This window comes from Molossus molossus, unplaced genomic scaffold, assembly GCF_014108415.1.
Source record: "Molossus molossus isolate mMolMol1 unplaced genomic scaffold, mMolMol1.p scaffold_m16_p_4, whole genome shotgun sequence".
Taxonomy (NCBI): domain Eukaryota; kingdom Metazoa; phylum Chordata; class Mammalia; order Chiroptera; family Molossidae; genus Molossus; species Molossus molossus.
Window position 1 is genome coordinate 31,442,217 of NW_023425377.1, and position 22,847 is coordinate 31,465,063.

The following is a 22,847-nucleotide window of genomic DNA, read 5'->3' on the forward strand; positions in this document are numbered from 1 at the left end:
GACGTTCTAACCGCTGAGCCAAACTGGCCAGGGCACAAAATGTTTTTTTTAAGAAATAGTGCTGGGCCCTGGCCGGTTTGGTTCAGCGGTTAGAGCGTCGGCCTGCGGTCCTGAGAGACCCGGGTTCGGTTCCAGCTAAGGGCGCGTACCTCGGTTGCAGTTTATCCCGGGCCCTGGTGGGCTGTGCGGGTGGCAGCCACTTGATGTGTTCCTTTCACATCGATGTTTCTCTCTCTCTCTCTGTTCCTCTCTCTCCCTCCCACTCTACCTGAACAAAAAATGGAAAAATGTCCTCGGGAGAGGATAAAAAAAAAAGAAAAAAAAGAAATGTACAATATGAATTAGCCCACTACTATAGTAATTTTTAATACATAAATAAAACTGATATCTACTACTTAAGCTGAGGAAAAACAAGAACATTTCTATTTTGCTATTTCAAAAGAGTTTTTAAAAATGGAATCCATCCATACAGATCTCATAAAATTTTAAGTTTCCAGAAAAAATTATTTCTCTCTCTCTTTCTCCCCCCTCCTCCCTCCCTCCCTCCCTCCCACCACTCTATCTGAAAATAAATGGAAAAATATCCTCAGGTGAGGATTAAAAATAAATAAAAAAGTAAAAATAGAGCCCTAGCTGGGTAGGCTCAGGGATTAGTTAAAGGAATGGCCTGTTGACCAAAAGGTCTCAGGTTCGATTCCTGGTCAAGGGCACATAACTGGGTTGCAGGTTCGATCCCTAGCCCCAGTAAAGGTTGTGCAGGAGGCAACCAATCAATGAGTGTCTCTTATATCTGTTTCTCTCTCTCCCTCCCTCCTTTCCACTCCATCTAAAAATCAATTGAAAAATATCCTCGGGTGAGGATTAACCATAAAAAAAAAAAGTAAAAACAGAAAAAAACCCTAGTTCATAAATGATAAAAAATGAATGGTCTTGAGTAACTTATGATCTCTAAAAACCTAGTTCCTTGATTTGGAACTAAAAGAGCTCATACAGACCTAGGAAGTTAAGTGTGTTTTTGTTTTGTTTGTTTTTAAAGGCCTCTATGTAGTTGGGTAAAATGCCACAAAACCCAAAGACTTTATTCAAGAGAGTTCTTCAGGCTTATTCTAGTTTACCATTCCTTTATGCCAATCTTAAAAAGTTTTGTTATCTGCTATTGAGGCCCACAGCGAAATTAACAGAACGAGAGAGAGAGATGAAGGACCTCATGCTAAAAGCAAAAGGAGATGTCTTCTGACAACAAGGGGGAAGTTTGATTCTTAAGTCGAAAAGTTCCATAAGTCTCAGTGAATAAGGGCATCACCACTATAGAATAGAACAGAATACCTTCCAGAGATTGTTTCTGTTGTAATCCCTAAATCATAAAGAAAATTTTAGACAAATAATATGAGATATCAGTGAATAAGGGAAAGAATTGTTTGAGAAACATTTCTATCTAAAGTGGTTTAAATTTTTACACAAAGTAGGAACTAAGATATTCAGGAAAAATTGCCCCCTATAAATATAAAGAACTTTTATCATTAATAAAACAGAAATCCAATTTCTTATTAATCAGTTGAAATTTTCACTAAGTGTATTTAATAATGGAAGACCAGCACTGATAGTCTAGGCAGAGATGGGTGAATATGGGATAGCACTGTAATTCTTTCCCAAGTCTTGCTGTTGTCATCTTAATTTGATTCCATGAGACACCCTAGAATTCTTCTAAAACCTAAGTTAGCATTGTTAGTTTCAGATACTTATAAATAAAAGTACCTTAACTAATACAAGAAGACAGGGTTCAGAATTTGAAGCCAGAGTAGAGGTGAGAAACTTTCTATATTCCTCCTAATTATAATGGCAGCCCCAGGGTCACAGAGAGTACCAATAGATTTAATCTCACATCAACTGACAATAGCTGCCAGAACTGCTGTATCGAAAAGGATTCTGAGGCCGCTGGGTATAAATGCTGTCTTCAACTTGCCTAACCACCCTGGGAGTGGATTGGGTTGAGTTGTGGCACCATGAGTCATGTACTTGCCAGTCTTGTTTTAGAGACTATGGAAAAAGTTCTATTAAAACTGATCAACTTTCAGCAATTAAAACAGAAGCGATTATCAGGAAGCTCTAGTTCCAAAAGTCCTCTACTATTGAGATCTTTTTTCTTCTCCATCCCTTCTACACATATACATAAAAATTAAAAAGATAACCTGGCATAATATGGGAAGATGAAAGGTTAATTAAGGAGGGTTTAAACTAAGAGGGACATTTAAACCAAGAAGAACAGAATGAAAGAGTTAGGAGACTTCTACTTTCTTTTTTATTAAGAATTTATTCACATAAAAGAAACGTAACATATATGTGTTTCACATCATAGGTACTAGAGTCACAAAGAGCAGAACAGGTAATGAGGAAACTACAATAACAACAACAACAAATCAGGTCATTCCCTGATCCCTGAATTTCTACTTCCTTAATATTATGAGTGTGTTGGAATGAAATTGAATTCCATAAAAAAGCCACACTGAAATGGGGTTTGACCTGTTTTTCAGAACAGTAACATGAGTTTTTGCCACCTCAGGTTACAAACTAAATATAATGTCAAACACAATTTAAGGACCCTGGCCGGTTTGGCTCAGCAGTTAGAGCGTCGGCCCATGGACCAGAGTCCTGGGTTTGGTTCCCGCTAAGGGCACATACCTTGGTTGCAGTTTGTCCCCGGCCTGGGTTGGGGTCATGTGGGTGGCAGCCACTCAGTGTGTCTCTCTCACATCAGTGTTTCTCTCTCTCTCTCTCTCTCTTCCTCCCTCTCCTCTTCCCACTCTATCTGAAGATAAATGCAAAAGTGTCCTTGGGTGAGGATTAAAATTTTTTTTTTTAAAAAGACCATTAAGGAAAGCTGAAGCAAAGGTAAACAACAATAAAAACATACTAGACAGCCCTGGCCGGCTTGGCTCAGCAGTTAAGAGCATTGGCCTGCAGTCCAGAGAGACCCGGGTTTGGTTCCCGCTAAGGGCATGTACCTTGGTTGTAGTTTTTCCCCCGGTCCTGGATGGGTCGTGCGGGTGGCAGCCACTTGATGTGTCCCTTTCATGTCGATGTTTCCTCCCCCCCCTCCCCCCACTGTATCTGAGCAAAAAAATGGAGAAATGTCCTTGGGTGAGGATAGAAATAAAAAAGAAAAGAAAAACATACTAGACAAAAGCCTATGGCTAATTCCATTTCAAGAGCTCAGTGGTCACCTCGCCCATTACCTACCTGCTGCACTCTCTGCAGAGATGCTGCTGTAAGGAGGAGGAGCGTCACCTGCAACCTGTTCCAGCTCTCCAGGCTCTTCCTCATTCTGCAACTAAATAAAAATTTCACATTTTAATGCAAGCAGAAAGCCAGTACAATAGAGAAGAACCTGAAAACTGGAATAACTTTCTGGAAAACTGGTTGGCAATGTGTTTCAAAAGCCTTAAAATGTGCATATCCTTTACAAAGTATTCTACTCCCAGGAATTTATCCTAAAGAAATAATCAGGCAGAGACAAAAGGTAGATATACAGGATGGGGAAAAGTAGGTTTACAATTTTGAGTACACGAAACAGTTTATTCCTGTATTATTATTTATTAATTATTATCTTATTTTCCATACAAACAATTGTAAACCTACTTTTGCCCTAACTCTGTAAATGCAACTGCAGCAAAAATTAGAAACAATCTAAATTCCAACCTAAATGGTAAACTTAACTAAATAAATTACAGTTCATCTCACAAAAGCCCACAAAGCAGCCATAACAATGCAAATAAAGAAAATTCGGTGACTCACAGATATTTATGCTATACACTGTTACATGAAAAAAAAAAAAAAAAACACTAAATTTCCCAAACAGTATGCATCATACAATTTGGATTTATTTATTTATTTATTTATTTATTTATTTATTTATTATCCTCACCTGAGGATATTTTTCCCCCCGATATTTTGTTCAGATAAGAGTGGGAGGGAGGGGGAGAGAGAGAAACATCGATGTGAAAGGGACACATCAAGTGGTTGCCACCCACACGACCCAACCAGGGCCAGGGACAAACTGCAACCGAGGTCTCTCTGGACCACAGGCCGACGCTCCAACGGCTGAGCCAAACCAGCCAGGGCAGTTTTATTTTTTAAAATATTTTTTCTTTATTGATTTGAGAGAGAGAGAAAGGGAGAAGGAGAAAGAGAGAGAAACATCGATCGGCCTCCCTCCACAGGTCCCCCCCATCAGGGACTGGGCCTACAACCCGGGCATGTGCCCTGACCAGGAACTGAACCAGTGATCTCTTGGTGCATGGGTCAAAGCTCAACCACTGAAAGATGTTTGTTCTGTAGTTTAGTTGTAATTTTGATGGGTTGTCGGAGGAGGCGAGTACTACATTTACCTATGCCACCATCTTGACCGGAAGGCACTTGTATAATTTTTTAAGTTACAGAAATAATCTAAAATAATCTGTTAAAACAAAGACAAATCACAGCAAACCAAGGTTTACCGTTATATTCAGTTTGGACACAGAAATCAGATCTTAAATTAAAACATAAAATTCTACCTAATTCTATATATAATCTCTATCAATACATCTCACCAACTTTCTCGCTAGTCAAATCTACTGCAGCAGTTACTTTAACGCACACAAAAAGTTTGTCTTCCTGCCACTGCCAGTATGACAATAGACTATGGCTCATTTAAAAGATAAAATGGCTAAGAATGGGAATCAATCTGAAAGTAATAACAGAGTATTCACTGGGGGTCTGGATCCCAGCCATATATCAATGTAATACATACAGCCAACTAAGCCACTTATAAAATTCACAACCTCTAAACCAACTGCAACAAAGAACTCTATCTTGAATTGAGAAAGAAAAACAGAGAGACTGACTTGTCATAACATGAAGCAGAGCTCCCTAATTCATTAATTTTTTTCGTTTTTAATCCTCACCCGAGGATATTTTCCCACTGATTTTCAGATAGAATGGGGTGAGGGAGGGAGAGAGAAAGAAACCATCAATGTGAGAGACACATCCACTGGTTGCCTCCCACACGACCCTGACCAGGAAGGGGGATGGAACTGCAACCGAGGTACATGCCCTTGACAGGAATTGAACCCACAACTCTTTGGTCCGAGGGCTGACGTTCAAACTGCCAAGCCAAATCGACCAGGGCTAATTCATTAAATTTTTTTTTAATGTTTTTCTTTTTTTCTTTAGTGATTTAAGAGAGGGGAAGAGAGAGGGAGAGAGAGATAGAAACATTGATGAGAAAGAACATCGATTGGCCACCTCCTGCACGCCCCTCACTGGAGATTTGGCCCAAAACCTGGGTATGTTCCCTGACTGGGAACCAAACCGGTGACTTCTTGGTGCATGGGTCAATGCTCAGCCAGGCTAATTCATTAAATTTTAACCAATCATCTCAGTTTTTAATCCCTATACTATTCAAAATTAGAAGCCAATGAACCTTTTCTGATTAATTCTACAAAGCATTCAATTTCAAATGAAATCCTGTGCCAAATTTCCACAGTATCTATCATCTGATCACATTTTTTACAAACTTGTAATCTAATGTTAAATTTAAAGCATTCCCAAAATAACTGTGTTAAAACCTAAGATGAATTTTCCTTTTAAAGCAAGACATATGGGCAAAATAGCTATAGTAAAGCCAATGTTCCTATGACACTAAATCAGTCAATTAGAGTTGCCAGGGCCAGGGTTCACTTGAAATACTTTTGGCATTATCTGAAGCTCCAGAGATGGAGTTCTCAGCATATTCCCACTTAACCACACTTGTGCCCTGAGAATGTTGCTAAAAGAAGCAAGAGCTTGCTGCAAAAACAGAGGCAAATATGGATTTTTCAAGTATGTCGCCCTAATATACTGTAGCTAGTAATGTTCTTTAAACCTGGCAATGTTCTTTAAATGTAGTTTGATATCTTTGACTTGTTTTATATTTCCTGAACTTGGTCAAATAATCATGTTGCCTCTGCATAATTTACGTTTTAGAAAGGAAGCATGACAATTCTAAGAAATACAGAGTTCCAAAGAATGGAGGTCTAATATGCCAGTATCTAAAAGATAGGTTGCCTGTTTCCTAGCAACTTGGAAATGAGAAATTTGATCATCCCACACCAGGGTAACAGATAACAGAGCAAAGAAATTCCAACCGTCTCAGAAACCCCCATTTTCTCTTTGGTGAGCAAAAAAGAAACATTAACAGGTGATGTTTTTTGCTCCGTTAAAATTCACCACTTCAGAATCATGTACTAATATTATTTCCAACTGAAAACTAAAACAACAAAAAACACCCACTCTGACTACAGAGGCTCCCCATATTGGGACGATTCCAGTACTTAACTGGATGTACAGGCTTGTCTTCTATAAGGCTGGTGATGAGTTTAGGCTCCGTCAAGAAAGGTGTTTAAAATAAAATACTACAATGTAGGAGGAAAAGGGGCCATCACCTTCAAAAAGCATTTAGTGACCACCATCTGCGTGAATAATAACTTGCTAAACAACTGAATCCCTAAGTATACATCTTTTTACACTTTGGGGGCATCTACGGCCATGAATTTGATTCTGCCAGCTAAATAAGTCATGCACACTAATAAGCGAGGTGGGGGGTGGAACATGTGCTCTAGAACTGGAGTGAGGCTTCTTTTTAAGGCTACTTGGTTCCAAAATGTATTTTTAAGGTTCCCCTTTTCTGTCCCTGAGAACCTTTCCTGTATAGTCTTCCCTGTCACATCCCTGGGGCTCAGAGATCTTCAGGCTCTCCCCTGGGGCTCTCAGAAAATAAGCATCATTGTCACTTTGGGGCTGGTGTTGGAAAGATGCCCAGTCTCCTCTATCAACTGGGTCAGTGGGAGCCTGAGTACAACCTACCTGTCACAGAATCCTAGTTATAGGGGTTACTGCGAGAGGCAGGTTTGAAAAGTGGTAGGACCTTCTGCTCTCACCCTGCTCTGTGCTGTTGGATGGGGGATCCTTATATTGTATAGCTGACAGATAATAAATACCTTTTGGGGGCTGGATTCTTTAATGTCAAGTTTGTTTGTTTTTTTAACAATTCTAATCAATTTAACTTATCTCTAAATAAGTAATACTTTTTCTCTAAAAAGGATTATACAATTACCTATGTAAGCAATATAAAGCACTAAATTTAATACAAAACTACCCATAATTACCTATATCTCCATTGCTGAGATAGGAATAATCCAATGATCCGAACACTTAGATGGGCTTTCTCTTTACCACACACCAGACTGTGCCCAACTCCCACTTTCCTGATGCTCTTTCTCTAGACTGAGTGAACTCTGTCATGGCTCCCTAGAAGAATCCGAAAACTCGTCCATGTTCCCACTTTAAATATATCACAGTCTGTTGTTATATGTTTTGGCCTGATCACCCTCAATTTATTGTTTAATATTTACTTACAAACAGGTGGTAATAATGTTTTGCCCTTTATATTTAGCCTATGAAATATAGCACATTTAAAATAATGAATGTTTTTCTTCTTACTACATTCCTCTGTATCCTATCTATACTGTTGCTATTAGAAATAAATATATGACATTTTAGCTAAACAACAGTTTAAATTTACAGAAATAATTCATGGCTCTAGATACTAATCGCAGCAAACTTGAAATTAAAAAGCTTAAAGACATATATCTTACAGGTTTAAATTCTCATTTGAGTTCCCAACCCAGCAAGAAGACATCCTCATTTCCCTCCCCTAAGTAGTTCTAAAGATAATCTTCAATTCAAAAATGAGCTATTTTCAGGCAACAGCAGAGCCAAGGCTAACATTGGACCTAAGTAAGGAGCAACATTTACCACTGTACCAAAGGCAGTACTTAAAGGCACTTAAAAGTCTTTACTGGATTCTATTCTCTCTATTTACTAAGAATAGGATGACAAAAAACCCTACTAAACAACAAAGAGAAAAAAACAACACATAATTCCTTACACACAAGAAGAGTTATCAAAATATACCTCACAATTCACATGAATATAACAAACATGTAGAAAATAATGCTGAACTATCCAAAAATTCCATGAAGTACAAGTATTTGTAAACTACTCATTACTTTTTTCTTGGTTGAGTCCTACTTAAACAGAAAGAAAATTTAAAGTATTTTTTAATTGTATTTTTAATTGAATTTATTGGGGTGATATTAGTTAATAAAATCATACAGGTTTTAAGCGTACAAAATTATCCTAAGTTTTAAATCCCTTCTTTAGCCCTGGCCAGTTTGGCTCCGCGGTTAGAGCATCGGCCTGCGGTCTGGAGAGACCCGGGTTCGGTTCCCGCTAAGGGCACGTACTTCGGTTGCAGTCTGTCCCCGGCCCTGGTTGGTCGTGCGGGTGGCAGCCACTCGATGTGTCCGTTCACGTCGATGTTTCTGTCTGTCTCTCCCTTCCTCTCTCTCCCTCCCACTCTATCTGTACAAGAAATGGAAAAATGTCCTCGGGTGAGGATAAAAAAAAAAAAAATCCCTTCTTTAAGTGTTTATCAGTAAGTTTCAGAAAATCCTGGACCAATGCCTAAACTCTAGCTTTAAATGTTATTTACCACTTCTAAATTTAGAGTTAATTTATAAAACTTTTACCTTAAAATGTAATTTTTAAACCTATCATTACCAACCCACTACTTCTGCATACTCTTTAAATCCTACCAAATGAGACAGTATAATTACCAGAAAGTAAACAAGCACATTTCTTTAGACCTGGCCCTGCTATTGCATAAACGACTGAGTATGCTATTTTACTCTGTTGTTTCAAAACAGCCAATTTGTGAGAACGGTAAATTTTCTATTATATATAGATGAAGATTTTAATTGTACATTGACTATAAATTGTGTTATTCTAACATCACCAAAATTCTTTACATGCAAGAATAGTTCTCTATTATTAATTAGTGATAACATTTAAAATAAGGTAAGTGCCCAGGCTGGTTTGGCTCAGCGGTTAGAGCGTCGGCCCGCAGACCAGAGAGGCCCTGGTTCAGTTCCCGCTAAGGGCACGTACCTCGGTTGCAGTTTGTCCCCGGCCCCGGTTTGGGTCGTGTGTGTGGGAACCAGTCGATGTCTCTCTCTCACATCGATGTTCCTCTCTCTCTCCCTCTCGCTCTATGCAGAAATGTCCTCAGGTGAGGATCCAAAACAAAACAAAAACATAATTTCAGACCGGCCGGTGTGGCTCAGTGGTTGAGTGTCGATCCATGAACCAAGAGGTTGCCAGTTCAATTCCCAGTCAGGCACATGCCCAGGTTGTGGGCTCGATCCTGGGGGTTGGGAGGGCCTGCAGGAGGCGACCAACCGATGTCCTCTCTCATCAATGCTTCTATCTCTCCCTCTCCCTTCCTTTCTCTAAATATCAATAATAATAATAATAATAAAAACATAATTTGATGAGATTTGTTAAATGATGCTTTATGTACCTTAGAATCAACACCTGTCAACAAGGACAGATACTTTGTTCTTTTCTTTTTTTAAAATTTTCTCTTTATTGAATGAGAGAGAGAGGAAGGGAGAGGGAGAGAGAGAAACATCGATGAGAGAGAACATCGACTGGTCGCCTCCTGCATGCCCCCCACTGGGGATATGGCCCACAACCTGGCATGTGCCCTGAACAGGAATCGAACTAGCAACCTCTTGGTGCATGGGTTGATGCTCAACCACTGAGCCACATTGGCTGGGCCAGATACTTTTTTCATTAAATCTGTTGACAGAAGCACTATTCCTACACACCATTATACTAAATACCAAAGGAAGTAGTTTCTTAGGTACATATGATTATATAAAGATCAACCAGGCAAAACTAACATGCCAGGGAGTGGTTATCCTAGGGAGGGAGTGATTGAAAGGCCTGAAGAGAGACTTGGGTCCTGAAAATGCTGTTTCTTGATCTAGCTACTAATTAAATATGTTTTCAGCTTGTGAAAATTTACTGAGCTGTATATGTATAATCTGTGTATGTTTCTGTATATAAGTTGTTACTTCACTAACAACTTAGGAAAGGGGGAAAAGGAGCCTGTTGGAGGATTCGAGATGTAGACTGAGAGCTCTCTGTAGACTGGGACCTTTGCATGATTTATAGCTGTATTCACCCCAGCACTCAAAAGTGAGCGGCACATCACGGACACCCTTTTAGGGCATGTTGACAAAGCAGGATGTGGAGCTCTAACAGAAAACTACCTGAAGAAATGGCAGCTAATCTTAATGCCATCTTAATTTACCAGTTCACATTTATTAAAAATAATGAACTGGCATGTTAAAAAAATGAAATATTCGACACTAAAAAGACAGTGAAGTCAAATGCACAGTCACTGAAAGTGACAGGGACACACATATAACCCAAGGACATGTGCTGACTGCATGCAGCCTGCTTGGCTCTGCTAGCCGGTGAGCTACCAGAGCTCTCTGTCAGGCTAAGTTTCACAGTTATACTTGCTTATGATAACAACAATGATGATACCACCACTGCCACCACCACTGCCTGGTTGTAGAGCATGCTAGGGCAGAGATTATGGCGGGAAAGATATTCTATTCAAAAGAGCCTGCCTTAATTTAGGCCTAGTCATGAGATCCCCTTCTACAAAAACAGAGAACCAAAAGGGAAATGCATTAGGCATATCATTCCCTCTACCCCATCATCACAGAAGTTCCATTATGCAAGTGTTTAGCTGCTAGATTCATTTAACACCACTCAATGATCATGTAAGGCCATGACTGGTGTGGGGTCCAAGGACACAACAATAACACATGACTGGTGTTTTTTTTTTAACCTCACTAAGTCTATAATTTAGCAAAATAAGACAATCAAAATAAGTCATTACAATTATAATGTTTCAGTTAACGATTAAACACACATTTGCCTCTTATTCCTTCCAAAACCCTCTTAAATGTAAATGTTCAAATTTTGTTAGTTTTAAGGTAAAAGACCACAAAGACAAGTAACAGGAGAGGAACCAGCAATATAAAATCCTGAAAGCTAGAAGCACTAACACACAGTATACCCAAGAAAATGGAATCCTAAACCAGAAAGTAGAAAAACAACCTGTCTTGCACTATACCTCCAAAACGCTAGAGAATTGGTGGCACGGGGTCCAGGTAAAAGTAGGAGTGAAAATGAGAAAGGTTAGAGATACAGTTAAATACACACAGCTCCCAGAATCCTTATTAAAGACTAGAGGTTTATTCTCTGGAGAGAGTAAAAACAGAGATTTCTGGGCTGGAAAAAACAGTGTTTTAGGAGAAAGGGTAGCATATCAGAAGGAAAGTGATTGAGAAATTTATGTACTAAATGTTGAGATTTCCTGGCCTTCTTCCCCCAATCAGCTCCCACACTGTTAGCAACCAGGCCTGTTCACTGGGGAAACTGACCAGCCCGAGTAAAGACCTACAGGCACTGTCACTCAAAGAAAAAGCCTAGTCAGATCACACTATGTACAGGCCTCAGTGAGAAACTCCAGCAAGCATAATGAGCAGCTTCCAAACTGCTGTACAGACCATGCACTCTTAACCAAGCAGGCAAAGATCACCATGCACCAAAAGAAAGCTTCTAACATAAAAGGTAATAAAAGGCCAAAGCAAAGAGAGTAAATGTATACAAAGGAAACAACTATGCTGAAGATGAAAACTTAAAAAAGAAAGAAAAAAATAACTTTAAAAACTCTCAGGAAAAGAAAAGAAAAATAAATTAGAACCATAAAACAAGGACAGGGTGCTACTTAAAAGGAAAAAAAAAAAAGGAAGGGGAACAATTAAGAGAGTTTTGAAAATTAAAAATGACAACAGACTGGAGTGGTTAACACACAATATATAACATACAGATGATGTATCATAGAATTGTACAAATAAAACCTATATAATTTTGAATACATTCAACAAAAATTAGAGACATTTTGAGGAATTTTAGAATTAGTTATAACTATAGAGAGATGCACTCTATGGTCAAGTAGGGTTGTAGATATAGATTCAGATTTATATATATATAGTCAATTGTCAAATATCTGAATTCTTTTAATATACACTTGGACGAATATGTATTAGACATATGGACATGAAATTAATGGGCCCACAATGTCTCATCTTGAAGTGTACCAGAAAAATATTATGGTAAAACATAAAATATCAAGTAAAGGGACTACTGATATTTTTAAAAATGACAACAGAAGTTAAAATTTTATCACTGAGAAGATAAAATTGAGAAAAATTCATAGAAAGTAGAGAAAAAGACAGATAAAAAACAAAGGAGGTTTTAAAAAAGGTAAAGAATCAGTACGAGAACTCCATGATCCAAAGAAAAAGGAAAAAAAATCAAACACATACTTTAAAAAATTTCCCAGAACTAACAGACATGAGCTTCCAGACCAAAAAGCCCACTAAGTACCTGGCACAATGGATGAAAATAGATCTACACCAAGGTACAACATAGTGAAATTTAAGAACACTGAGGATAAAAGGAGGCTCCTAAAGGTTGAGGAAGTAGGTCACATTTAAGAATCAGTCATCATAAATGGCTTCAGGCTTCCTAATAGCAACAGTGTATTCTAGAAGGCAATGGAACAAATGCCTTCAAAATTCTAGAGAAAAATGCTTCCAACACAGAAGTCTAAGTAAATGTGAAGATAAGTTACCTCCCATGCATTCTTCCTCAGAAAGTTACTGGAGGTGTGTTCCATGAAAATGAGGCAGTAAACCAAGAAAGATGTGACTCAAGGAAAGGCACTACAATTAAAATGACAGGGAAAGGAAATCCCCAGGATAACTAAAAAGCAAGCCTTGAGAACAACCTTCTAGAACAGGTCAAGGGGTCAGAAAAGATCTCCACACTCTCTAAATGAAGTCAAGAAAATATCTGATGCATTTGAACATATCAGAAAACTATTAAGATTATTAGGTGAGAGCCTGAGGATGAATTAGTACTACTGGCAAATTTATGATATGTACATAGAAAATTAAGCAAACAAAAAAATTAACTTCAGGGAAAATCACGTACTGTTCGAACAAAGAAAAGTAACCACAGTATACTATAAATTTTCAACTATTATAAATGCTGAACACTGATCTAACCACATTATAGATATAAATACATTAGAAAAACAGAGACAGGAAGTGTTGTGTGATGGTGGCAAAAGAGAGCTAAATCCCCTGGCCGGTTTGGTTCAGCGGTTAGAGCGTCCGCCTGCGGTCCAGAGAGACCTGGGTTCGGTTCCCACTAAGGGCACATACCTCGGTTGCAGTTTGTCCCCGGCCCTGGTTGGTCGTGCAGGTGGCAGCCACTTGATGTGTCCCTTTCACATCGATGTTTCTCTCTCTCTCTCTTCCTCTCTCTCCCTCCCACTCTATCTGTACAAAAAGTGGAAAAATGTCCTCGGGTGAAGATAAAAAAATAAAATTAAATTTAAAAAAGAGAGCTAAATCCTTATATCCAATATTGGTAAGTCAATTTAAAAAATGCTGAAAACTGAAAAATTAAGTAGTAGTACACTACGTTATTTAACTACATGGATAATTGCAAAACAGCAAAAGAAATAGCTAAAAGAGCTACGCAGGCGGGGTAAGCAGAAGACTGCTGTTGTTGATCAAAAGCCTAAAAGATCTACTTGACGCTAACCTTTACGTGTATACACCTTCGATATAAAAACAAAATAAAAAGTAAAAAAGAACACTGGCCAGTTTTTTCCAGTGGTTAGAGCATCAGCCCATGGACCGAGTTCCGAGTTTGATTCCGTCCAAGGGCATGTACTCGGGTTGTGGTTCGTCCCTGGCCCTGCTCAGGGTCGTGGGGGAGGAAACCTGTCGATGTGTCCCTCTCACCTGGATGTGTCTCTCTCTCTCTCTGTGTCTCCCTCCCTCCCTCCCTCCCTCCCTTCCTTCCTCTCTATCCGAAGATAAATAGAAAAATATCCTCTGGTGAGGATTAAAAAAAAAAAGGAAGTAAAATAAAAAGATAAAAATATGATTACAAAATATGTCACATAAGGGAAATGCTGTGCTCAGGGAAACTAACCTAATGAGGGGAAGGTAGAGGTACTCAAACTCCCCTTAGGACAGACTACCAAAACTAAGAGTGGGGGCTCGAAGGGAGAGGGGATTCCAGATAAAGGAAACAGAGTTAGGGGAGGCCTCCAGGCCAGAGAGGATGATGCATTCTAGGAATTGGAACAAGTTCCCTGGAGCAAACAGATCATGAGAATCCACCGTTTCCCACAAAAGTCCATGACTTCCGCATGTCCAGCTTACCCATCCTTGAAGGCCAGTCTCGTTTCATTTTCTCAGAAGCTTCCCAGAAGTCTCTGGAACCAAGTAATCTCTTCCATCTCAAAATAATGCCTTTTATCTACTATCCTATTCTCTAAATTATCTATTATCTCATTCTCTGAATTACTATAATTAATATTATATAATACCATAATACATTCTCATTGATTAGAGTCACTCAATAGGCATTTAATGAGTACGTAACTATATGCATAAAATTGTGCAGGGTACCATTAAGTAAGGGAAAGAAGAAAATAAAAGAAATAGAGGGAAAGGCAAAAAGATAAACAAAGCAGTCTAAAGGTACTTAGGAAACTTATAACCAGGAAGGCCTGTGGCACATCCTTGTGCATTCCATAACAGTACAGTATTTAAACATGTAAGTTGGCACTTCATAAATGCCACCTATTAATTAAATTATAAATGGCTCATAAGATGAAAAGTCTTTGGTGAATGGTAGCTTGACATTTTTAAAACCAAGATACAAATTTTGAGGGGAAAAATACATTGTACTCTACACATGTTCTAAGACAAGCACAAAAGTAACATTTTTTTAATAATAATAAAAACAGAACAGAGAGATTTCTTAAATACTTTCTTCTTCTTGATTACAAAATGTATAAATTCACAAGGAGAAAACTTGATAAAAATACAGAGAATAAAATAAAAACCACCCACAATCCCATCTTTCAGATATCCTTTTAGCCTTTAAGGGGAATATATATAGTCTTATATGGTGGAATAATCCTTCATCATTAAATATTCTTTGTAATATCAATGTATTTGAAAGCCAGTCTATACTTTTGAAAGAGAAAAAAAAATTCATTTCTCAAAAATAAGTACAACATTAACTAGGGACAGTAACATAATAATTTAAGCAACCTAAGAGAAATACAAAATCAGTGTTCGAAAGTATACCCCGGTAACTGTCGAGGTCCTTCCAAACACAATTAGAGTCTCACTTAAACATTTTCATTGAAATGTGAAGTCTTAAACTTAAAATGGTATTTGGATTATGTCAAACCAATCTGATCCACAGAAAATAAAAGATAGTTTAATTTAACCTTCCAAACAATAGTAGGTGTTAATATAAGCCAATGATTACCTTTCATGCCTAACAATTTATTTTCTCCCCCTCTACTGGGCTAGTATTTTGGCCAGAGCTAAAGTGTGACAAGATGGCCGTAAAGCTCACCAGATCACATAACTGTGATCACTTCAATTAATTCAGTCACCTAAAATGAAACTGGACCAATATGTTTAAAAGAATTAGCTGCTCCTAAACACGCATGACTGAGAACTGACTGTAAGCGCACTTTAAAATACTATTTCTGAAAATGCAATTCAGCAATACAAGGACAAAAGTGTAGAAAACAATCTCTATCAACTTTCAACCATGTATAAGATCTCCAAGGCTGCAGGCAACTCTCAAATCATACTTCACATCTTATGTTGTTTCTATAGTAATATAAGCAGATTTTCTAAACTTCTGAAAATGCAACTACTAAAAGCAATGAATAAAAGAAAGACTACTAGAAATCAAAAGTCAGCTACTTTAAAAAAATCTTTAAAATTTTAAAGTCAATATTTCCTTGCTTTTAAAAGATTACTGACTTGCCCTGGCCGGTTTGGCTCAGCGGTTAGAGCATTGGCCTGCGGTCCTGAGAGACCCGGGTTCGGTTCCCACTAAGGGCATGTGCCTTGGTTGCAGTTTGTCCCCGGCCCTGGTCGGTCGTGCAGGTGGCAGCCACTCGATGTGTCCCTTTCACATTGATGTTTCTCTCTCTCTCTCTCTCTTCCTCTCTCTCCCTCCCACTCTACCTGAACAAAAAATGTCCTCGGGTGAGGATAAAAAGAAAAAAAAAAAAAAGATTACTGACTTGATTATGAACCTAAAATTGTTCTGAAATTAATTTTAAAATGTTTAAAGTTATTAATTTTTCTGATTTCTAAAAGCATTATTAATTTATGGCCATAATAATACAATGTTTGTTTGAAGTTGACCAGAGTATAAAACATAAACATAATGTTTTCACTATTGCAAAATTACAAAACAGCATTCTATACTTATCAGTGACTCATTCTTTTAAAATGTACTATTAAGGAGATACTTTCTATATTTTTAAATCATGCATAACTTTTTTCTTTTGGCATAAACTCACCCATCTATACTTACTGACACTGCTTTTAAAAATAATCATTTATTGTCCGGCTGGTGTGACTCAGTGGCTGAGCATCGACCCATGCACCAAGAGGTTGCTGGTTCGATTCCTGGTCAGGACACATGCCCGGGTTGTGGGCCCGATTCCCGGTGGGGGGCATGCACGAAGTGGCCAATTGATATTCTCTTTCATTGATGTTTCTCTATCTCTCTCCCCCTCTCTCTAAAAATCAATAAAGGAAAAAAAAAATTTTTTTTAAATAATCATTTATGCCCTGGTTTGGCTCAGCGGTTAGAGCGTCAGCCTGCCGTCCAGAGAGACCTGGGTTCGGTTCCCGTTAGGGGCGTGTACCTCGGTTGCAGTTTGTCCCCGGCCCATGGGTCATGTGGTGGCAGCCACTCGATGTGTCCCTTTCAGGTCAATGTTTCTCTCTCTCTTCCGCTCTCTCCCTTCCACTCTATCTGAACAAAAAAATGGAAAAATGTCCTCGGGTGAGGATAAAAAAATAAAAATAAAATAATAATTTATTATGAAAGAAATTTGCTGAATCATCAATAGAGAGCTGTCTCTCTGGATTAAGGCCACCAGCTTCTACACACACACACACACAATTATAAAGCTGCGAAGGGTTAAAATTATCTAGTCCAACTACTTAATTTCACAAAAGAAAGTGAAGGCTAGAAGGAGGTTCAAGTTCTTGGCCACAGTCACACAACTACTTACTTCATGACAGAAGCTGGACTATTAGTGATTAAATGTTTTAATAAAGCCCTTTTATGTTCTCCTGAATTAGTCTCTAGACATGGCCCAAGGTGAACCTTCCAGATACTAAAGTCTACATTCACAAGCTTCAAAACTGCTTATTAACACACAGTTACATGAAAAGTTAGGATGCTCTAACATAAAGCTCCTAAACGGAAAGCTTCAAAATACTAAAAAACAATATTCCTGAGTCCTTAGCCTACAAAACATCATCTGAATTTAATAAGGACAGCCCAGCTGGTGTGACTCACTGGGTGAGCGTCGACCCGTGCACCAAGAGGTCTCTGGTTAGATTCCTGGTCAGGGCACATGCTCAGGTTGTGGGCCCAATCCCCAGTTGGCGGCATGCAGAAGGCAGCCAATCCATGTTCTCTCTCATTGAGGTTTCTGTCACTCTCTCCCTCTCCCTTCCTCTCTCTCTAAAGAAAAAAAAATTTTTTTTCTTAATAAAATAAAATAAATTTAATAAGGACAAAGTAAATTAAAAATAACTGGATAACAAAGTAAATAGTGAAATAAGCACTGACTTCTATAGAGAAAGGATTGTGGTGGGTAAAGGAACTTAGATTTTAGCTGTAGTTCATCCAGATTTTTTTAAAACATGTTTTTATTTATTTTTTAGAGAGAGAGGAAGGGAGAAATAGAAACATCAATATCAGACAGAAACATCAATGGGTTGCTTCCTGCACACATCCTACTGGGGATCAAGCCTCAAACCCAGGCATGTACCCTGACCAGGAATTGAACCAGGACCTCTCAGTCCATGGGACAATACTCAATCCACTGAGCCACACCGGCTGGGTATGTACTTCATTTAATTTTTATAGGATTGTATCTACTGTTAATCAAATCTTAATGTTTAAGGTGAATATGGGCAATAGATATATGGATATTAATTTATACTGTTCTTGAAATTTTCTGTAAGTTTGAAATTATTTCCATTCAAGTTTTCAAAGGAATTTTTAAATAGAAAATTTGGAAAATAAATAATAAGAGTTCACTCCAACCATTTTTCTTATAAAGTATTGTTTAAAAATGCAAAAAAATAAGAGCCCTGGCCCTGGCCAGTCTGTCTCAGCGGTTAAAGTGTCGGCCTGCGGACCAGAGAGTCCCGGGTTTGGTTCCCACTAGGGGCACGTACCAAAAAAAAAAAGGAGCCCTAGCCGGTTTTGCTCGGCGGTTAGAGCATTGACCTGAGGTCCAGAGAGACCCGGGTTCGGTTCCTGCTAAGGGCATGTACCTGGGTTGCGGTTTGTCCCCGGCCCTGGTTGGGTCATACGGGAGGCAGCCACTTGATGTTTCTCTCTCTCTCTCTCTTCCTCTCTCTCCATCCCACTCTATCTGAACAGAAAATGGAAAAATGTCCTCGGGTAAGAATAAAAAAAAAGCAAAAAAATAAGAATAAAAATAAATACTATGTATTTGTCAAAACCTATAGAACTTTAAAGCACTAAGAGTAAACTTTAATATGGAAAAATTTTTTAAAAAACAACACACATTTAGGCTGTTAGTGGTTCCCAGTATGGTAGGCAGAATGTGGCAAGACAATCTAACTGTACTATAAATGTATTAAACAACCCCACTGAAGAATGTGGGGAAAAGGTGCTGACCTAAGTACCTAAGTTAACTTTGGAAATGAATAGAGTCTGTATGACTAAAAGCAAAAGAGCCTGTACATATACCCTGTCCTCTGGTTGATAAAACTGTTTTCCACAGGAGTGTGGGGTTAACAATTCTGCTACACATGTATTATTAGAATTCAAGAATAAGGTAAGTGGACAGCAGACAGCAGGAGCCAGATTTCTCACTGTTGGACTAGGAGTTTACAGATAAATGAGGGGAGGAAGCTAGAGTGATCCATGTAGTAATAGATTAGAGTTGGTTAGTTTAACATAGATGGTTACATATAGAAAAATTTTAGAGATACATATACACACATATATTTCTTTTCTGTCCTTAGGTCTCTGAGGATATTTCGGTTGCCTTTGGAGCCTCAGTGTCTTAGGCTGACGGAAGGTGGGTGATGTGTGATCTTCTTTTTTGTGTGACTGTGGACACCTTTCAGCACTGCTTTCTTTGCCTTCAAAGCCTTTGCTTTGGCTTCGGCTTTAGGAGGGGCAAGGGCTTCCTTCTTCTCCTTTGGCGCCATGGCTTCTAAGAGCGCACCTAGGAGAAACAAGCTTGACCACTAAGCCATCATCAAACTCCCCGTGACTACCAGGTCAGCCATGAAGAATATAGAAGACAATACACTTGTGTTCATTGTGGATGTCAAGGGCAACAAACACCAGATCAAACAGGCTGTGAAGAAGTTCTATGACATTGATGTGGCCAAGGTCAACACCCTGATCAGGCCTGATGGCGAGAAGAAGGCATATGTTTGACTGGTTCCTGACTATGATGCTTTGGATGTTGCCAACAAAATTGGAATCATCTAAACTCAGTCCAGCTGGCTAATTCTAAATATAAAAATTTTACACTGCAAAAAAAAAAGAATAAAATAAATGAGTCCATACTGATATCACTGAATAAATTAATGTTGGAGACAAATGTCCCATGCAGAGAATTTCCAAATTTATATACATACTCTGCACTCAATGATGTGGTGGAGTATAACTCCCCAACCCTAATGTGTGGATTGTACACTGACTTCCTTCCAAAGAGTACAGCATGAAAAGGTGGGGGGAGGAGAGTAATTTTACAGTAGAGAAACCTGACTAACACTACTTCAATCAGGTGATCAAGGTCAACATAACTCATGTATATAGTATGCATTCTTGATATAATGTGATGAAATGGCACTTTAATTCTATGGTCTTCTTCCCCCAAAACACACAACCCTAGTCTAATCATGAGAAAAGCATCAGACAAATCCAATTGAGGGACATTCTACAAATAAATGGCCAATATGCCTGTAAACTGTCAAACTCATCAAAAACAAAAAAAATGTGTACCCTGGCTGGTGTGGTCCAGTGGTTAGAGTACAGGCCCACTCCTCAAAGGGTCTCAGGTTCGATTCCCAGTCAAGGGCACATACCTAGATTGCAGGTTTGATTCCCCCCTGGAAGGCAACCAATCAATGTGTCTCTCTAACACTGATGTTTCTCTCTCTCTCCATCTCCCTTCCACTCTCTCAAAAAACAAACAAACAACAAAAAAAAACAAGGCAAATTTGAGAAACTGTCACAGCCAAGAGAGCCTAAAGAGACATGATAACCAAATGTAATGTGGTAACCTGTATGGGATTCTGGAACAGAAAAAGGAGGTTAGATAAACTGAAGATCTAAATAAAGTATGGACTGTAGTTAATAATAATGTATCAATATTGGTTCATTCATTTCAGGAATGTACCATAGGGATGTACGATGTTAATAGGGGAAACTGGGTCTGAGGTATATGAAAACTGTATTATCTTCTCAATGTTTCTCAAATTCTAAAACATTACAAAAAGTAAATTTTATTTTAAAATATAAAAAAATATATATATATACATACCTTTTTAAAGCAAAGAAAAAAGCCAGAAGAATGCACACCAAACTTGAAGGAAATCAAGTTTTCCTTTACAAAGTTACTGTTTGACTTTAGCAAATGAAAATTGTAACTGTGTACTATTGTACAAGAAATGTTTCATTTTAAATGCCACATTTAAGCACTGAATGATAAAAATTAAATTGTTATTAAATAGAACCCATTCCCTAAACCCTTGTATTTCTATCAATTAACTATCCTATCTCCAGAAAGACCTCCAAATCACATTCAAGCCTCTGATCAACTACTAACTAATATTAATGTAATACATGAATTTAAAAGAAAAACTGTCAAAGATTATACTAAATTGCTGGGGGGGGGGGCAATATACACAAATATACACGTGACAGGAACTTCTGTAATCAGTAAGAAAATATTCCACTAGAGACATTCTTAAATTCTATCAGTATTTAGAATTTTTAATAAAAATTGTGTTGTTCAGAAGAAATAAATAAGCCTAACTGTAACAGCAGGGTGTGCTATGTGATAGCTAATAACACTTGCTTGTGGAAGGCAACAATCATACTGAACTTCTATCTAGACAGCCACTGGAAGCAATTATAACTGAAGTATGTTAAAAAAAAAAAAATCACAACTAGAGGATGTAATTTTTTTTTACTTCTTCTTTTTTTTAATCCTCACCCGAGGACATTTTTCCATTTTTTGTTCAGATAGAGTGGGAGGGAGAGAGAGGAAGAGAGAGAGAGAGACATCGACATGAAAGGGACACATGGAGTGGCTGCTACCCACAGGACCAACCGGGGCCAGGGACAAACTGCAACCAAGGCATGTGCCCTTAGCAGGAACCAAAACTGGGCCTCTCTGGACCGCAGGCCGACGCTCTAACCGCTGAGCCAAACCAGCCAGGGCTAGAGGATGTAAATTTGACATATGATATTTGCCAATTGCCTAGCATATTGGCAAAAATTACTTGAGAATAAAGATAAGCAGATTTACAGCATTAATCTCTAATTAAAGTGTTAAAAGCTGTATTATCTAAATGGGCATTCACGCCCTGGCCAGTTTGGCTCAGCGGTTAAAGCGTCGGCCTGCGGTCCAGAGAGACCCGGGTTCGGTTCCCGCTAAGGGCACGTACTTCGGTTGCAGTTTGTCCCCGGCCCTGGTTGGTCGTGCGGGTGGCAGCCACTCGATGTGTCCCTTCACATCGATGTTTCTCTCTCTCTCTCCCTTCCTCTCTCTCCCTCCCGCTCTATCTGTACAAAAAATGGAAAAATATCCTCGGGTGAGGATAAAACAAACAAACAAACAAAAAATACAACAACAACAACAAAAAAATAAATGGGCATTCACTATTACTACAAGAATATGGCTCCACTAAAGTGTATTTGTTCAAAGATAACATAAAAATAAATCATTAAGAAATCAAAGTAATTATTTTAAACCCCGAAGAACAGATAAATCAGAGGATGTCACTTAAATCTCTTTTTTTTAATCCTCACTCAAGGATATTTCTCCATTTATCTTCAGATAGAGTGGGAGGACAGAGAGAGAGAGAGAGACATTGATGTGAGAGAGACACATCAATTGGTTGTCTTCCGCACAACCCTGACAGGGGCTGGGGACCAAATCGCAATCAAGGCACACGGCCTTGACCGGAATCAAACCCTAGACTCTCCGGTCTGAGGACCGATGCTCTAACCTCTGAGCCAAACTGGCCAGGGCAAGCCTTCCTCTTTTTATTAATAAAAATACAAAATCATTATCATAGGATTTATTTTATAGTATAATTTAATGTAACATAATTGGTGTCTAGGATAAAGTTATGTGTAGGCAAACTAGTGGATGGTATCAATTTAGAGCACCTCAACCAGGCCTTGATTTCTACCCAAACCAGGGTGTTCTGCCCAGTTTCCAGGGCAAAGATAGAATGATTAAACCAATTAAATCTCCCCTAACAAACAAGTAGTCAACCAGCAGGACCTGGAAAGAAAATAAGAATGGAACAATAGCAATCCATCACTGCTACAAAAACAACAGAGAGTATACACAGCTTATTTCCAAGAGTGAAATACAAAGGATAGTTAGACCTGCAGCTCCTCCACTCACAAATCCTCTCTACTGTTAACAGATTATGAAAGGGATCTCATGATATATTTCTCAAGTGACAATA

At 38.5% G+C, this 22,847-nt stretch overlaps 1 protein-coding gene across 2 annotated transcripts in view; it reads right to left on the minus strand.

The window, feature by feature from the left end:
- NDFIP1 (Nedd4 family interacting protein 1) overlaps positions 1–22,847 on the minus strand; it is a 49,139-nt gene that overhangs the window by 20,638 nt on the left and 5,654 nt on the right. For both annotated transcript variants that reach the window (XR_004956465.1, XM_036240839.1), the window contains exon 2: positions 3,238–3,328. Coding sequence is in view for 1 of the 2 variants with exons in the window: in XM_036240839.1 (XP_036096732.1) it covers positions 3,238–3,328 (91 nt within the window). In the remaining variant the exon portion in view is untranslated. The remainder of the gene's footprint in view (positions 1–3,237; positions 3,329–22,847) is intronic.